Source organism: Pleurotus ostreatus, assembly GCF_014466165.1.
Source record: "Pleurotus ostreatus strain PC9 chromosome Unknown scaffold_3, whole genome shotgun sequence".
NCBI lineage: Eukaryota > Fungi > Basidiomycota > Agaricomycetes > Agaricales > Pleurotaceae > Pleurotus > Pleurotus ostreatus.
In genome coordinates, this window is record NW_023503158.1 from 2457778 (window position 1) to 2473851 (window position 16074).

A 16074-nucleotide genomic window follows, 5' to 3' on the forward strand; every position below is an offset into this window, starting at 1 on the left:
ATGCGAGGTTTGAAAACACGGCAGAACTATTGAAGTACTGAGTAGAGAGTCTAAATCCAGAGATGCCCAAATCCCGTCGTTCTAGTGGTCCTCATGAAGCTTCCTGCTCTTGGACAATCTCCAACTTATCGACGACCTCTTCGCTCGATACAGCGGTGGTTTCTGCGTCACCTACCGCGGGTGTGGGAGTGGGTTCGGGAGGAGCTTCGCCTGTACCATTCGGTGGTATCGTGTCTTGTGCGGGTGAAGAAGATTCGTCAACCCTCGCTGATTTCGACGACCCGTTAGTCAGGCGCTGGATTTCTGCTTCGGCCTTCGCAATGTTTTCGGCAGTCACACGCTTCTGGTTGGCTTCGAACCATGCCTTCTTGGTCTTGAGGTCTTCGATGACACGAGGCACATCTGATGATGACGTTGGGGGAGGGATGGATAGGGCAAGGAGAGCTGAGAGTGTGGCGAGGGGGACGTTCAATGAATTGCTGGTTGGCGTGGCAGGCTCCGAAGAACCGTTGGTCTTGCCTTTCTTGCCGCCTTTAGATTTGCCTTTTCCAACAAAGTACGATTCTTCGTCATCACCCTTTTTCTTTCGAGCGACAAGGCCTTCTGAGGGAGCCTCGACTTTCCGTATATCAAGCTTTGGCACACCAACTACCTCGGCCTTCTCTGACGGTACGCTCTTGAGAGTTGTGTTGTCCGTGTTCTTGCCGGAGAAGGAGTCGATGAGGGTCTGACAGTCCTCGATCTGCACTTGGAAGGCGGGTATTTGGGCCTCCTCGAGCAAACGGTCCGCGATCTCTTTCTTCTTCTCAGCCTCCTCCGCTGCTCGCTGTGCCTTGGCGCGCTCTGCCCTCCGGGCCCGATCCTCGTGGATCTTATTCCAGTGACGGTCATTAGCTTCTTTGAATTGGCGCGTCAGCTCGCGTCGTTCCGTGTGCAGGACGTCGAGTTGCGCTTGGATGACCTCGCGTTCAGCGAAGAGCTTTGACCGATTCTGGTATGCTTCGTTCGCCTCCTTCTTCAGCTCGTCGAGTTCGGCCTGTATGGACTCGTACTTGTCGGAGAGAGCCTTTGCCGCGGGATCGTTGAGCTCTTTCTTGGACTCTTCGTACTTTTGGCGCAGCTCGTTGATGACCTCTTCTTCAGCCGCGAAAGCCTCGACGGTCTTCCGTTGACGCTTGCATTGTGAGATGTCGGATAGGGCGCGTTTCTCATCGACAAGTCGCAGGGTACCAGAGTCAACTTGCTTCTCCAGTTGCCTAAACCAAAGAGTAAGCACGGTATGCCAGGTAATAACCTGTAAGTACATACTTAATGTGGGCATCTACCTCCGCGACCGTCTTGAAGGGAACCTTGGACCTGCTGGCATTCAGGTCTTTCAGCTAAACACAGTTCGTTGTTAACTCCCATGTACATTACTGTAATAGTCATCCGTACCTTTTTCTGAATTTGCTCGTTCAGAGCCTTGTTTTGCGCTAGTATCTCCGACCTAGAGGCTTTGCTGCCGGCCTGCTGGGTGCGGATACTATCGAGCTCGGCAATGAGTGCACTGCGGCGGTCATTTCCTGCGCCTTTGGAGGAGAGGCTGATTTTGTCACGGAGAGCAGACTACCGATGGGGGTTAGAGGCTGCACACGATGAACTAACCCGCATGTGCCCTCACCAGTGTCACGTTCACTGCGTCTATCTCAGCCTTTATCCTGTCCTGCTCCGCATCGTAGAGCTTCTTGTCGGGCTTGCCTCCGCCTCCGAGCAAAGCTGCTAAGGCTTCTGACGTGTCCTTCTTGTCGACTGGCGTGGTTGTTCCGTTGGTGGATGGAATGGGGGTTATGGAAGTCGCTCTCCCTTTTGCTGAGCCGTTCGCAGACGAGGTTGCCTTCATTTTTGGAGCCATTTGGATTAGAGCAAGGTAATAACTTACGGCGAGGAAGTGAGTGGTGGAGGAGAGAAAATCGTGCGAATTTACGTGGATGATCGTGAATTATTGATATACCAGCCAGGGGCACCGAAAATCATATACACCCCAATACAAATTCACTGATCAATAGCTAATTTATACAGATGTGCAGTAGATGAGAGGAAGAACGGAAGGAGAATATCAGAACACTATTTGTGAATTCAGCTTCTCGACGGCCTTGTAGCATTCGTCGTAGAGCTCCTTGTAGTCGTCGTCCTTGTCCTCCTTTTCGCCGTCTTTTTGCTTGACCTTGCGCTTCTGGTTCGGGCACACCATCACGCAGCTCGTCGGTCGTTTTGTCGAGCTCGCGTGGCCGAGCTCTTCCTTCGATGTGACAAATATGTAGGGGATCTGAGCCTCTTCACTGAGCACCGGCAGATGCGAGATGATGTCTATTGGGTTGATGTCTGCTGCTAGAATCAACAATCTGCGAAACGAAGTAGAGAAGGAATGTAAGCATCTTTGCGTAAGGGATAAGGGATTATGCGCACCCCTTCTCCCCTTTCCGTATGCCTTTCACGACCTCCTTGACACCTCTTTTGACCTGGCGATTCTTGGACGCTGCGATGGTCTTCAACGAAACGCTTGCACAGAAACACAGACAACTGACCCTTCTTGATAGTCTTATGCAGCTTCTTGCCCAGCTTTTTCTCGGCCAACGGCTGGGCAAGAGGTGAGAGGTCTTCCAGGGGAACAGTTATCGTCTCCTTCTCCTTCTTGGATTTTTTGGGAGACTGCATACGCCAGTTGTCACGACAATTCAGTCTGCAAGTAACATAAGTTGAACACACACCTTAGCGTCAGGATCCATCATCTCAACATCATCGGCATTCTCCTCTGCGGCCTTCCTCTTCTCCTTCTTCTCTGACTTTTCGGAGGGCATGACGGGGACGTATACAGCGACTTGGGCTGGACTTGGGCGGAATCTTCAAAATTCTCGCCGAGATCGAAACGGGCGCTTAGTATGGGCAGACCACGTGACCGATCATTTACTTCTTGGTTTCCCCTGGGCCAGCAGAATAGAGTCAAGTAGGTGAGAGTGGGTGCTCCAAATTCTCTTGCAAGTAGTTTGAAAGTCGAGTCATTATGGTAACGATGTATTCCCGTGAAACGGAAAACATGTAGTGGAGGATGTGGCTCAACTATGACTACTTACCTATGCCACTTTGAGTAAGACGGCCATATACAAAGTGAAGATACTAGTAGCTCCAGGACTCCAGGACGAACTGATGCATAGGATGGCCGACAGCAATGTCCATCGAATGAATAGAATATTACTCGCTACTGCTGAATAGGGGCTACACTTCATTCAGAATTTTCGTCGTCAGAACCGTTCCCGGAAGGGACCTCAGGAGGACCCCTCAAGAATCTAAGCACTACCCAGCTCATACCCTGGCTCTCTATATCATACCACCAGTTGATGGCGATCGTGAGCTCTTCCGACTGCCGGACATGGTGCCACCACCCCGGAGGCAGATATAGAGTTTGCCCAGCAGTAAGGGTGATATTGATCGGGTGGGCGCGTTCATCCAAGGCACCCGGTGCGCCTGGATCTTGGATGGAGGACCATCGGACGGTGGGGGCCAACAGAGAGGGGGTCAAGACCAACTCCTGAGAGGATGGGTTCGGGCGAGTGTATGTTGCGTGCGGATAACTACGCTCTACAAAATGTTAAATTCCTCGAATTGACGAGGAAATGAACGTATTATTCATAGGCGCACCTTTTAAGTAACAACTGTCCGTGGGCGGCAATAGTGTAAAGTGCTTTGCACCTCGGATGACGGTATATATATTCTCATATGGATCTAGAGTTTATTTAGCAACTGAGCCAAATGGTATTGTATACATATATAATAACCTCTCACCATTGTGTATGCTCGTTACACTCATACTGTCACCGATCCAGAGGTTGACTGCATCCGGCGGCCTTCCTAGATAGCCGCACTGAGTTACGGTTGCCACCTTCTAGAACACATTGCGTAGACCGACCCAACGCTTCCGTACACCAAGGTACTTCAGCCAGAACATCCGCTCTAAGGGGTTCAAATTCAGACGGATCCTCCGACGAGCCCTCGAAGTATTCGTTAGTAAACAGGTTGCCATTCTGTGATTGAAGGTAATGGATATTTCCCTCTCCTCCGCGCGTGCCTAAAGGGCCATGCGATGAGCACGGTATCAGCAGAGCATGTTTAGTTGACTTGCTATCGTGGATCGTAGACAGAAATGCCTCCATGGTCATGTCACGCGCATACGGTTCCACGAAATAAAGTCGGCCATCTGGGCCCCTGGTGACGGCGTCGGCGCGACTGACAGAGAACCCAAGTGTCAGCGAGCATAATGTAATTCAGGTCTAGGCGACGCAGACCCGTTAGGCGTGACGGCGACAGAGAACGTTCGGCTCCCCATCTTCCGAATCAGGTAATCATCGGACCACTGATGCAGCGCCGGAAGTTTGAACCCTTGAGCGAGGGACAGAGGTGAGATTTATCGATCGCGGGTGGGCATCGCGCGGGATGTCTTACCTTCGATGACAACCGGCTTTGATATATGAACCAATCGAGAAAATTCCAGAGCGGTCGGCGGCGCGCGCAGCGTCTCGTAGTACGAACCATTCAAATCTAGAGATGTCTATCGGCCAAAAATACGCCGGGGGAGTCGATCGCGCGCACGAACCAAAGTACTCTTCCGAGAGCCAGGATAGGGACTCGGATGTGCGTTCCATCGGTGGTGGCAGACGTGAAGGTTCTGAGTTTCAATCGATCGAGGCTTTACTTCCTGGTATGCCTCTGGCGAGGAACTGCGTTGCACTGCGCGTAATCAATTCTCCAGTACGATTAATGTTCTATGTTATGAATTGGGTGACGGGATAAATGATAATGGTATGTGATGATCGATATCGATGAGCGCTGGGAACGAGGTATCCGGTAACAATGAAGCTCCGAAGAAAAGAATGCTTGTTCTAAATATTGCAGGATCGTGGAGTGAAAGTGTTGATGGTGGAGGGAAGGAGCATTGAATGATAACGTCAAAAGTAACAAGAGCAACAGACAAAGAATGATATGATAACTTAATCTCGATCGATACATAGAATGCAAGACGAGCAAAAGGAACATGCAATACTACAACAAGGAAAATGGAGAAGTATCCGCAGCACGGAGCCGCATACGAAAGCACGGATGCGATTACGTAGATGTTAAGTAATGAAGAGAAGATATGAACAGGATCAAAGCCACCTCACATGACGTTTACAAGCGTTGCGGAAAGGGCATGGCGTCAGAGAATTGTACAGCCGCTGGTGAACCACCTGGTGAAAAGACAATGGTCAAAATTATGCTACTTCGTCTAAGAAGATCAAGATACTTACCAATTGCCTCTCAACTGCTCGATCCAGCCCACAACGACGCGTAGGCGAAGCCTAGCACTCCGGATGGGTAGGAGCTTTGCCTTTTCGGATTCCTCTATGGGAAGGACCAAAGCAACCCAAAAGCTGAATGGTGCAGGGTCCGTCGGCGGCAAACCATACGCATTATTCAACCGCTGAACAACCCAGGGAGCTGTCCCTCGTTCCAATTCTTGCAGGAAAGTTTTGCAGGTGTCCATGAGTTCCAGGGTAGAGGGACCATCGAAGGAGGGGCGGTATGAACGAGTGGGGGGTGGTGCTGAGAAAGAAGAAGCTATTCTGCGCAGTAGTCGCCCGGGGGAAGAGCTATCGGCGGAAGTGGAGACTGTGGAAACGGTGCTGGATGGATCCCTTGCATGCGACAGTGGCTCAAGCCCTGTCCCAACTGCGTGGATCAATTCGTCTATCGTTCCTTCGTCTTCATTATCGTCTTCAAAGTCGCTCTCCTCCTCCTCCCCGAAGTCGCTCTCCTCATCGTCTATACGTTCCACCCTGCCCACAACATACCCATCAAGCAAACCCTTTTCCAATATCCGAAACCGATGCGTGCCGAAGGTCTCTACCATGCTTCTTCCGTCATTTAACATCTGCACGCTGCGGATCTCCAGCATTGTACCATACTCGATGGTGATGCCAGCATTGGCAGAATTTGGAGCGTTGCTGAAGCCAGATCGCGGTGGCATGACCATGCCGAAACAAGGGTGAGGTGACTCGAGGCATCGACGAAGCATAAGTCGGTACCTGCGGTCAGTTAGCACCGCCTTTAAATCGCTGATCCGACGGAGAGACTGACCTTGGCTCGAAAAAGTGGAGAAAAGTGGGTATCCCTGGAAAGCTGAGTTGACATACGAAGATGGGAGTATCGAGTCTTGCATCGCGTTCCTCGGCCTCAATAGTCGCCTTTCGCTCCTCATAGATTTCTGGAAACGCCTGTAATACTGGAGAAAGTGTTAGAAATGGTGGAGTCCTTGAAGAACGGAGTGGAGGATTAGAGTGCTCGGAAGGTCGCACTCAGGGGATAGGCAGAGGTGACAGCTGCACGAATCAGGTGTCTTCACGACTCAGGTGTGTATCGGAGTCAGAAGAAGACTATAGGCTGATAACGTCACCGGGCCACGAGTGGACACAAACTGGCGCAGATCGCGAGCTTATGAAGGGGTGGTGAAAGGAGATAGAGCACGTACTGATTGTTCGTATCATTGTATTCTCTGGATGTTCTTGGAAATAGGCATAATCAGGGAGGTCCTGGCGGCACAAGGGGCATGATGGACTATGATCGAGTGAACGATGTAGGCATTTTGTGCAATACGTCTAAGGGTGGAGTTTAATGTGAAGAAACCAAAATCGATGAACGAGGCGCACATGTTGGCATGGTGTGGTCAATGGCTCGTAAAGGAGCTGAAAACATATCTCGCAGGTCAATTCAGTCAATAGCTCCTTATCGAAACGCGTGTCGTCGGGTGTGGGGGTCTCGGGTTGCGACGGTATATCGGGTAAGGGTTCGTTTGGTCGTATCGAGCGATGCAGCGCACTGCTATGTCGTAGATGCGAAAGTAGGTCGAATTCGGATTCAGGCGAATCATGGCGGGCGTTAGAAGTCGATGCCGACGGCTGCGAAGGCGGTGAGGGGGACCTTAGATGCCTTCGCCGTCGTTTTCGAGGACGTGTCGAGGACTGCCCATCGTCGGAATCGCTGTCGTTGTGGTCCGGCGTCGGCGTCCGCTCGTTCGTTTCTGTCGGTGACAAACCACGGCGCGCCAAAGCTAGTAGCTTATTAACTACGACATCGACCTTTCGTTCCGAGCTGAGGGCGGGGGGCTGCTCCCGCTGCTGCGACGACTCCGGCGGCGGGTGATAAGCTACGCGAGACGTACTTGGGATATTCGGACGTGAAGAAGAAGAATCGTTTGAACAGGATTCCAAGGGGCAGACATTGCGGTACTTCACGTGACCGCCACAGAGAGTGTGACCACATCGCAGCGTCGTCGGGTGCTTCAACGTCGAGCGACACAGCGAGCAGACGAGAAGAGCTGCAAGGGCGTCGGGATTCATTACTGGAGGCCAAAAGTCGGCAGATGGGTATTTGTAGGTTTCGAACTCCCAGATCGCTGGCTCACCATCGGTGGTTGACAGAGGTCGAGGCTTCTGCTTATGTAATTCCAAACTCAGTCCAAAAGGCTATTTCATCAATTCGCTATGTCACACCTCTTCCCGAATTACATAACTCTCGAGTTCTTCCACTGTGACCGTCCCCACAGCTCGTTATCGTCACAGCAGCCCAGGACGACCAGCTCAGCTCAGCCCGAGACGATGAAGTAAAACCAACGGTTCTGGCGCTGTTGCAGCCTTGATCCCGGCCGCAATCGTGATAAATCCGCATCCGTCTGACCGCGATATCACTTGAGCTTGATGCATCGCCGGCGCCTGACCTAGGTTCCATCGTCCCGAATTATCCCCTTGCGAAAAATCACTTGGATCGCATCATCCGGCGGTAGACCGAGGAAATGAAATACCTCAGCGGCTTGCTGCGTTGGTCCGACGACGAGTACATCAAAAATGTCCAGGCAGGACCCCGGGTCCTTGTGCGAAGGCACGTCCGGGCTGATGCTATTTTCTCCAAGCGCTTTCGGCGTATTGGAGTTCTATTTTTGGTAGAAATGTCCGCAAAACGGGCCCCAAACAAGCCCCGAATACCGTCTAAAATAGCAAACAGACCTCCTGAACTTGCCCGGGCGGCAGAGTAGGCCTGTGGATAGCTCATAAAAGGTCTGTAGGCCTTTGACAGGCTCTGTAGGCATTGCACGAGCATCGGACTGGCCGCGGCGGTTGCGTACGAGATGTAGACTGAGTAATCTACCAAAGGTTTAAACGAAGTGTAGAAAGCGAATGGACGCCAATGAACACTCAATCGAGTATCTGTAATTCAGAAACACCTCAGACTCGAACGGCGGGAAGTGCCGTATCCTCCCCTCTGTGGTCACCGTCTGAGTCGCCTCGATGAAATGGACGGGCGGTGTACAATATCATCGCCGTTTCTCTTGGCCAGGGAAAAAAAGGTTGCCGCAAAGACTACGAACCCCCGGAATACCCGCCTTGTTAGCGCATAGGCGTGTTACAACGTTAATCGATGTTTCTACCCAAGTTCGACTCGAACGTGTCATTAATGAATAGAGCGGCCATCCCGCCAGCGTGCAGACGGTTGAGACAGGTACGTTTGTTTTTGCCCTGGGAGGATGGCTATTAATCCAATTCAACGAGGAACTGATTTAGAAATTGATACCAAATAAACCTGTACAGGGTTGCACGTCCTACATCATGAGATAGACTACAGTGATATGTGCGGCCTTTAGTACTTTAGTATGTAGCACTATCCCTTGTGACAGTGGATGGAGACATCGATGGACGGATGGATGGGGTGGAGAGAAGAGTGGACTTTCCATTTCAGGGTGGTCCTCCTGTAATTCGCATCTGGTCCCGGATCGTGAAATATCAGACACTCATCGCGGCGTCTTGGATGAGGCCCTCGATCTCTTGCGGAAACGCACTGGGACAACAGTCTTCGGGGAATCACCTTCGAAATGCCAGCATTTACCCTTGAGACACCAATGTAGCCGCCTGAGCTGAACAATGTCGTCTGCTGGACTTCCAGGTCGGCTGACGCCAAGGCTTTCACCGTCGAAGGCGTCCTCTGGGAAGACGAACAAGCCCGCCTCGCATATTGTACTTGCAAACTCTTAGCCAGGTTGTAAGGGGTGGCAGCATTTCGTCGGGGGGCAGGCCTCCTGGGGCCGTAGCACTGGAGACAAGAGGCTCATTGTAGAGGAGTCGGAGCTTGAGGGGTAGAGCGAAGACACAATATAGTTGGTCTGCCGTGTGACCGTGGTTTCGGTAATCGAGCTGAAGAAATTGTTCACTCGGGGCGCTTTGCCATTATGTTTTTACTTTCAATTTTACTTCTCTACATATAATCTAGTACTATCCTGGTGCTCCTGGTCACAGGTGACCGGGTATTGATTGATATCTTCCAAATCATGATTTAGAATTATCTTACCGTGTGTTTGGCATCACATATGTTGCAAAATATACGCCACTGAATATCTATTGCAATATAATGCACTGTTTTGACCAGCGAAACTCACCCAAATGTGTGATCTTAACTTTAAATGGGTTTACAGTGGCAGCACAGCGTTTTCATGCTTGATTAAGGGTCCGGGCAAAGCTCGGGGAGCTTTTGAGTCATGTACAATTAGTCTGTCATCATTCTTGCATACTGTAGCCCCAGCATGCTACGGAATTCTCTCATTCTTCCGAGACGTAGGTGAGCCTTCTCTTCCTTCCTTTTTTGGAATCCCTTTATTTTATTTAACTGTATTTACTCCTTCGAATACTGAGCCGTATTTTTGGGTGTTAAATGTCCGTTTTCGGCCATACCTGACGGCCTGGCGAGGTCCTCCGGTGTCTGCTGTCTGCTGCCACACTTGGGTGTCGTCGCAATTGTCCGGGGTCCTGTACTGCCAGCGTCTGCGATCAGGTGCTGTCGCACATAGGGGATCAATCTTACGAGAGAAATCACTTCTGCAAACCATCACGGATTATGGGTGGAGGAGCAGCGTATCGGCCGTAACTTGGCAGGATGCCGTATGCAGTCAAGTATGCCTTCACTGCGACGTCTGACCGTTGGTTATTGACATACCATGCCCAGGAAATGGAATGTTCACGAGGGATACTGAGTCCGAACGGAACACGCCTCGAATCGGGGCAAAAAGCCTTCTTGAACGCATCCACACTCTTCCAAAAGCAAATTTGCGCGCATCCGCTGCGAACACGTTACCCCCGATACCGAGTCAACACGTCCGTTAAACTCTGCATAACGTTTACGTAGTAAGTACATACGATGTAGTGGATGCAGGACGATATCGTGTCCGTGTCCATCGAGTGCGCTAGGCAATCGGTGAGTGTAGTGTTCTGCCTCACATAGGCTCACAAAGAATGCACAGCCGATTATCCCCCCCCTCCAAAGCTGCACCCATCCCTACACATACATATCTCTCCCGTACGTCGCCGCGCCGAATTCTATCAGCAGACGAGGCTATTCATCGATCGAATCTGTATTCCTCGCGGGTAGAGGCTTATAGGTACTATAAATAATGCTACACATTGCTTTGGCAACTGCCGCACCTACTACTGACTTGAAGGAGTTCAATCGGATAGCTAGACTTGGACGTAAATGTACTATCACGTGACCTCTGGGCACAGCCACCTTGCCACAACGCCACCAGGCGCCACCAGTGAACGCACTAACGTCCGATGGCACTGAAATGAACAACATCCTCCTGATTCCTATCATCGACAGCTCGGACCACTCGTGCTTGATTCCGTTCAACTTTCGCACCATTCGCAATGATATACGCATTGACGGGTACCAGCTGTACGCAGTGGAGAAATGGATTGTTGACAGGAAGCGGAGTCTGCCTGTGCTTACGGTCTATACAGGACACCCGGACCACACCATACCGGTCCTGTCTTTGGCCCCGGAAAGCGATGAGGAGTGGGAGAAGGCCATTCACCACCTTCGGCGCGATGGCGCACGCCCCAAGCAGACCCCGCATGGAGTCATTATGAACACATCTCTGGCGGGATTCCGAAGTGACTTCACGATCGTGTACATACCGAACGGGGACTTTGGCGCGATCAAAGACCAGCTGTATACGAATATCAACTTGCTCCGAATGGGGTGCTCTGGGAGGAGCGCGCTGACTTTGGAAGAGCCGAGGTATGTGGGCGGTTTGCTTGACAAGTGGTGTATTCTCATAGTGGTTCTGACAGTGATACAACGAAAGACCGGTTCATCTCAATGTATCACTTGCCGGACGTCTCGTTCGGAGATGGCTCGACACCAGTGCCGACTTCGAATCAACATAAATCGAAGCAGAAACCTCAGCGGACGCCCGTCAATGTTCTAGAAGTCTACAAAACACTTAATCCGCAACACTCTACCCCGTTGTCGCCCGGTCGTGTCGCTGGAGGGGCGGTGGTCATGGTGAAGACGAAGGACAAACCGGTGTTCAACAAGACCGTTCTAGAGCTGGTGAAGCTGATTCAAGCTGCATTGGTGATCTTTGGTATGTATGACACGCGATACGGGGCTATCAAACCGAAGATGGTAGACAAGGACGGGAAGTTTGTGATCGACGGGCTGCTGTGTGATGTGACGGTGGAGGGGATACAGCGGTGGACCAGCGAGATTGGCGAACCATGCGTCGGGGTGGAGGTTAGTGTCACTGTTTGATGTTGCTCGTGATCAGCCCTTGACTGTGTGTATAGCCGATGGAACGCGTTGCGGACCCAAGCATCGTTTCCGCCCTCCTCAGCCTCGTGCTAGCCACCCGTAATAAACTCGTCACACTAGGATACGTCCATGTGAGTGCTGGTTGTTCCCCCTCGTATCAAACCGCTACATGGTACATTAATGCTTGTCGACCTCGTGTCGAACACGCACCCATCATTATGTATGATCACCACGTTCCCCTCCTCTTAAAAATCATCTCGATTTCCTTTCCTTTCCTCCGAACATGAACACTTTGACTTACATCTGCGTCGCCCTTCTATTGGGCATATTTCTTCGCATGCTTCTGCGGCTTGTTGACATGCTCTTGTATATTGCTGTCTTGGCATTACTTGCTAGCTACCTTCTCTGATTGGCAGCGCCCAGTCACGTACTACTCTTATCCGTATCTTTAGGCATGGCACTGACTGCGCTTTTCATCGAATGATTAGGTCCCGAAGGATCCGTTCCTCCACCCTCATCAATTCCTCGTCACGCTGAACATCTACGTCCTCGGCAGCGGATCGGGATCCACGACCTCTCCAGCATCAGCATCAGCATCGACACTAACCTTCCACTCCCCCAACTATTCCCAATCTCATTTCGCATCAGCGCACTTCCCTATTTCATTGCCCCCGCCTCGACCTGGGCACCACCGCTCACTCTCGAATCTCACTTTACCTAATAGCGTGTTCGGTGGCCCTGGCGGCACGTCGACCACGACGCTTATGCACTCGCTCGGGCCAGGTGATATTGTGTTTGCGCCTGGTTCCGCTAGTGCGAGCAAGAAGAACCTCGCTTCGACCCCGATGAACATGCCTACCTCCACACTTACCCGTGCAATCATTCAGTCGATCAATGCGATGTATGTATCGAAAGTCGGCTCGGGAGGTGGCGAGTCGAGTGGGAAAGCTAGGAGAGCGCTCAGTGGCGATGGGGGACGGGTGCGTCGGGCGATAAAAGGCAAACTAGGAGATATAGGAAATGCGGTAGGGGTGGGCGACAAGGATAAGGACAGGGATAGCGACAATGACGCTCGGGGTGCAATGAGCGAGGGTGAGGGTGGCTCGGTGCTCGAGCGGGGAGATTTCAAGGATAGGTCCGACCGCGGGTTTGCTGGGATCGCATCCAACCAATTGTTTAGTGGGCTTGGGAGTTTGGGGAGTGGGATCGGGAATCTGGCGAGTGGGATTGGGCTAGGGCTAGGGTTACCGGGAAGTGGGGGTGCGGGGGCGGGCGGTGCCGCGGTTGTGTCGGAGCCGTTGTTGGATTTGAGTACGTTTGTGGAGATGGTTGCTGGGGTGGGAGAGCGGGAGGGGAGGATTAGGGATAAGAAGAGGGAGAAGGAGCAGCTGAAGTTGAGGAAGCACGAGAGGGAGAGGTCGGATGATGAGAGGGATAGGAAGAATAGTCGGGATAGTTTTGGGGAGAGCCCGAAGAGCGGGGGGCTAAGAGGGCGTGTTGGGAGGCGGCATAGGAAGGAGAGGGATAAGGATGGGGTGAAGGATGACGGAAATGTGAGGGGTGTAGGCGGCACGGTGAGGGCGCTGTGGAGTGGGCATGTGTTAGAGATCGTGAAGCTGAGGGAGTTGATCGAGGAGATGCAATGCCCGAAGAAAGAGGTTGTTAGTGGACCTGTCGCCGCCGAGGAACAGCGGAAGAAGGGAGAGGGAGATAAGGTCAGATGGCCCGACCAATGGGCGCTAGGTAATAATGGTGTAGCTAGCGATGGAGATGTGGATACTCGACAAGGGAGCCCGGTGTTGCAGAGAAACGGGAGGTTCAGGGATGGGTATCGCTCGACGGAGGACGAAAGCGACAATAGTCAGGCCCCAATCAGGCGGAGAGATCGACCTACTTCCATTGGCAGTGGATTCTCTGGGTGGAGCGGGGTGCGCGATAAGATTGGGTCATGGTGCGTTCAAGCCGGGGTAATTTATGTTCGTACGGGATACGTGGGCTGATTGGAGGTCCATAGGCGGCACTTGGCTGATAATCGCAACAAACGCAAAAAGGACGATGTTAATCCTTTTGGAGATGCGCCACGAACGAGCGCGGATGCGAAGGCCCGACTCAATTTGATTGATACTGGGTTTCTGACACCCCCGAGGCTCGGCGCAGGGCACGGGTCAACACAGAGTCCGACGTTGCATCCATTCTATAGTGGGTTGGTATTGGTTTGACTTCCTTGTGTGACCTCACTAAGGTATGATCTGCTTAGGGATGATGAAGACCTGTTAAGCAGTGGACAGGTCTCGCCGATTTGTGAGTATTGAGCTTTTTTGTATTCACCCCATGTATTTATTGTTGATCCTAGCCGACCGTATTGAGTCTAATCCTTTCCATACCTTTGGGACACCAAGCAAACTCAAGCAGACTTCGAATGAGCCCTCTGCCGCGAACTCTACGCTCAACCTATTTGCGAACAACTACGGTTCGTCTTTGGTTGCGTTGAATGGCGAGGGTGGGGCCGAAATCAGTGACTACAAGCGCAAAGTCGAGGCCTTCGATGTTCAGACGAGGAAGCGACCTTGGGGTAAACGTATCGTGCAGAATAGGGTGTTAAGCTGGTCGGACCCATTGAGTGCCCGAGGTATCGTTGATGCTGAAGGCGATTCTCAGGGCCATGGAAGCGGCTCTGAAAGCGACGTCGAAGAGACGGATGGTGTCAACCAGTCTCAAGATATTGTGAAGCGTATGGTAAGGAAGAAGCGGAATGTGCGGCGGGGAGAGACTCTGCCCGTACAAGACTCTGGAGCAACTGGAAGTGCGGACGAAGGCATGGACGACTTCTTTGGCCAGACGCCGAGGCAGAGAAGGCTTCGTCGCGAGGCTAAAAGGTATGTAATCGTAACTTGTACGAAGGGGGAGGGGATGATCGGGGGCTTACTGATGTTTGTCGAGCAGGCGGCGTAGCTTTCATGACCTGGCGGCGTTCCGAGATATCCGAGTGCTAACCCCAGACCAGATGAAGATCGATGTGGAACTATGCGGGCATTATCTCGTTCTGTCACGCAGAGAAGAGCATTTGGTTAATGTGATGCAGTGCCTTGAGGTGGGTTTGGATACGTTACTCGTTTGCTCGATTGACCTTTTCTAACTCGGATGTATTTTTCTTGCCTAGATCTTTGCCAACCAGCTGTCGGCGACAAACGCTTCCCTCCGTTCGGACTACCAATCGCACCTTGCCTTTCTCACTGAGCTCGAGTCGCATACCAAAATTCTGGCCGCCCTGGAAGCTTCTCGTGCTCAGGCAGCTGTATCCACTCAGGAAACCAACACTCTATTATACGAATCGGATCAGTTCAGACTGCATGATCTGTGGAGAATGGCCAGTATGCCTCGGCACAAAGTTCTTGCGTTAAGAGAGAAGGTATTTGGTTCGGGGGGAAGACGCAGGGTCAAACAGGGCGTGTACGGCGCACACGGAAAGTTTGATAGGGTGCAGTGGACTTTAGACGGGAGAGAGAGGTTGGTCGATTCGCTGGGCAGGACAGAGAGTGAGGCCGAAGAAGAGAGTATCGTTGAGAGGGAAAAGATTATCCACAGGGAGGATGTCGGCACGGAAGGAGATGAAGACGTTGGCGAAGAAGGTCTCAAGCTTGGCGAGGATGAAAGGGATGTGGTGGATAATCCGACGATTAAGCCCATGTGGCTGCTACAGTTCTTCACAAACTGGGGCGCCAGGTGGGGTGCTGCAGTTTCTGCCACAGCGCCTGAACAGTCAACATCAGCAAATGGTACGGCAGCTCCGTCGAAGGAGAATGCCGATGCCGTAGATGAAAGTCCCCCAACTTCGACATGACTCAACGAAGGTCCTATACCCTGTTAATATCAATACCCAGCAACTAGTTGTATATTCGTTATGCCCACCTATCAAATTCACGGCCTCACTATTGAAGCACAACCTCACACATCGCCAGTCTGTCAGGTGGCCACGGACTTAAGGAAGCATCCGTGCCCTTATCAACCAGCAAACAGTCTGTCGACCAGCAACGCGTACCCTACTCAGCCAATAGCCTAGGTGACGTGCAGACATACTCATAAGGTCAACGTGCTCTCAGTTTATCAACAAGAGAGACGCATTAGAAAGATCGTTCACACCCGCGCCTTACTAAATAATATTCACTAGAACAACGGCACCTGTTATTCTGTGCTGAAGCGGCAATGTTTTCTCAACTTCGTCACTTCCTGGGACATTCATCTAGGCGAAGCGAGGATAATCCGACATACCATTTGTGCGTACGTGAACATATCACTACGCCCACGATGTTGCCGTGATCACGTATGCTTTCCTTGGCTACACTACATAGTACATCCACGGTAGAAGTACAATCGGCCCCTTCTCGGCCCCTGCAGCCGTGTGTTACCGTTCTACTACGACGAAGCGCTGGA

At 51.8% G+C, this 16074-nt stretch overlaps 5 protein-coding genes across 5 annotated transcripts; 1 reads left to right on the forward strand and 4 right to left on the reverse strand.

Annotated features, from left to right (window-relative positions):
- Nucleotides 1-91: 91 nt before the first annotated feature.
- Nucleotides 92-1879, reverse strand: PC9H_005413 (uncharacterized protein; the record flags this gene model as incomplete). Its single annotated transcript, XM_036774986.1, has 4 exons — nt 92-1256; nt 1309-1379; nt 1435-1605; nt 1661-1879. 4 exons carry the CDS (start codon nt 1877-1879, stop codon nt 92-94), a joined length of 1626 nt encoding a protein of 541 aa, XP_036633488.1.
- Nucleotides 1880-2095: 216 nt separating this feature from the next.
- On the reverse strand, nt 2096-2837 carry NHP2 (snoRNA-binding protein; the record flags this gene model as incomplete). The annotated part of the gene is made up of 4 exons (XM_036774987.1): nt 2096-2381; nt 2446-2515; nt 2565-2688; nt 2748-2837. 4 exons carry the CDS (start codon nt 2835-2837, stop codon nt 2096-2098), a joined length of 570 nt encoding a protein of 189 aa, XP_036633489.1.
- A 422-nt stretch (nt 2838-3259) lies between these two features.
- Nucleotides 3260-4676, reverse strand: PC9H_005415 (uncharacterized protein; the record flags this gene model as incomplete). Its single annotated transcript, XM_036774988.1, has 7 exons — nt 3260-3615; nt 3676-3759; nt 3820-3885; nt 3944-4260; nt 4320-4413; nt 4477-4572; nt 4628-4676. 7 exons carry the CDS (start codon nt 4674-4676, stop codon nt 3260-3262), a joined length of 1062 nt encoding a protein of 353 aa, XP_036633490.1.
- Nucleotides 4677-5227: 551 nt separating this feature from the next.
- On the reverse strand, nt 5228-7406 carry PC9H_005416 (uncharacterized protein; the record flags this gene model as incomplete). Its single annotated transcript, XM_036774989.1, has 5 exons — nt 5228-5258; nt 5319-6095; nt 6148-6292; nt 6539-6665; nt 6717-7406. The coding sequence occupies 5 exons, from the start codon at nt 7404-7406 to the stop codon at nt 5228-5230; spliced, it is 1770 nt and encodes a 589-aa protein (XP_036633491.1).
- Nucleotides 7407-10672: 3266 nt separating this feature from the next.
- On the forward strand, nt 10673-15484 carry PC9H_005417 (uncharacterized protein; the record flags this gene model as incomplete). The annotated part of the gene is made up of 9 exons (XM_036774990.1): nt 10673-11127; nt 11181-11625; nt 11679-11774; nt 12132-13594; nt 13658-13846; nt 13901-13944; nt 13997-14519; nt 14587-14734; nt 14804-15484. 9 exons carry the CDS (start codon nt 10673-10675, stop codon nt 15482-15484), a joined length of 4044 nt encoding a protein of 1347 aa, XP_036633492.1.
- Between the last annotated feature and the right edge of the window lie 590 nt (nt 15485-16074).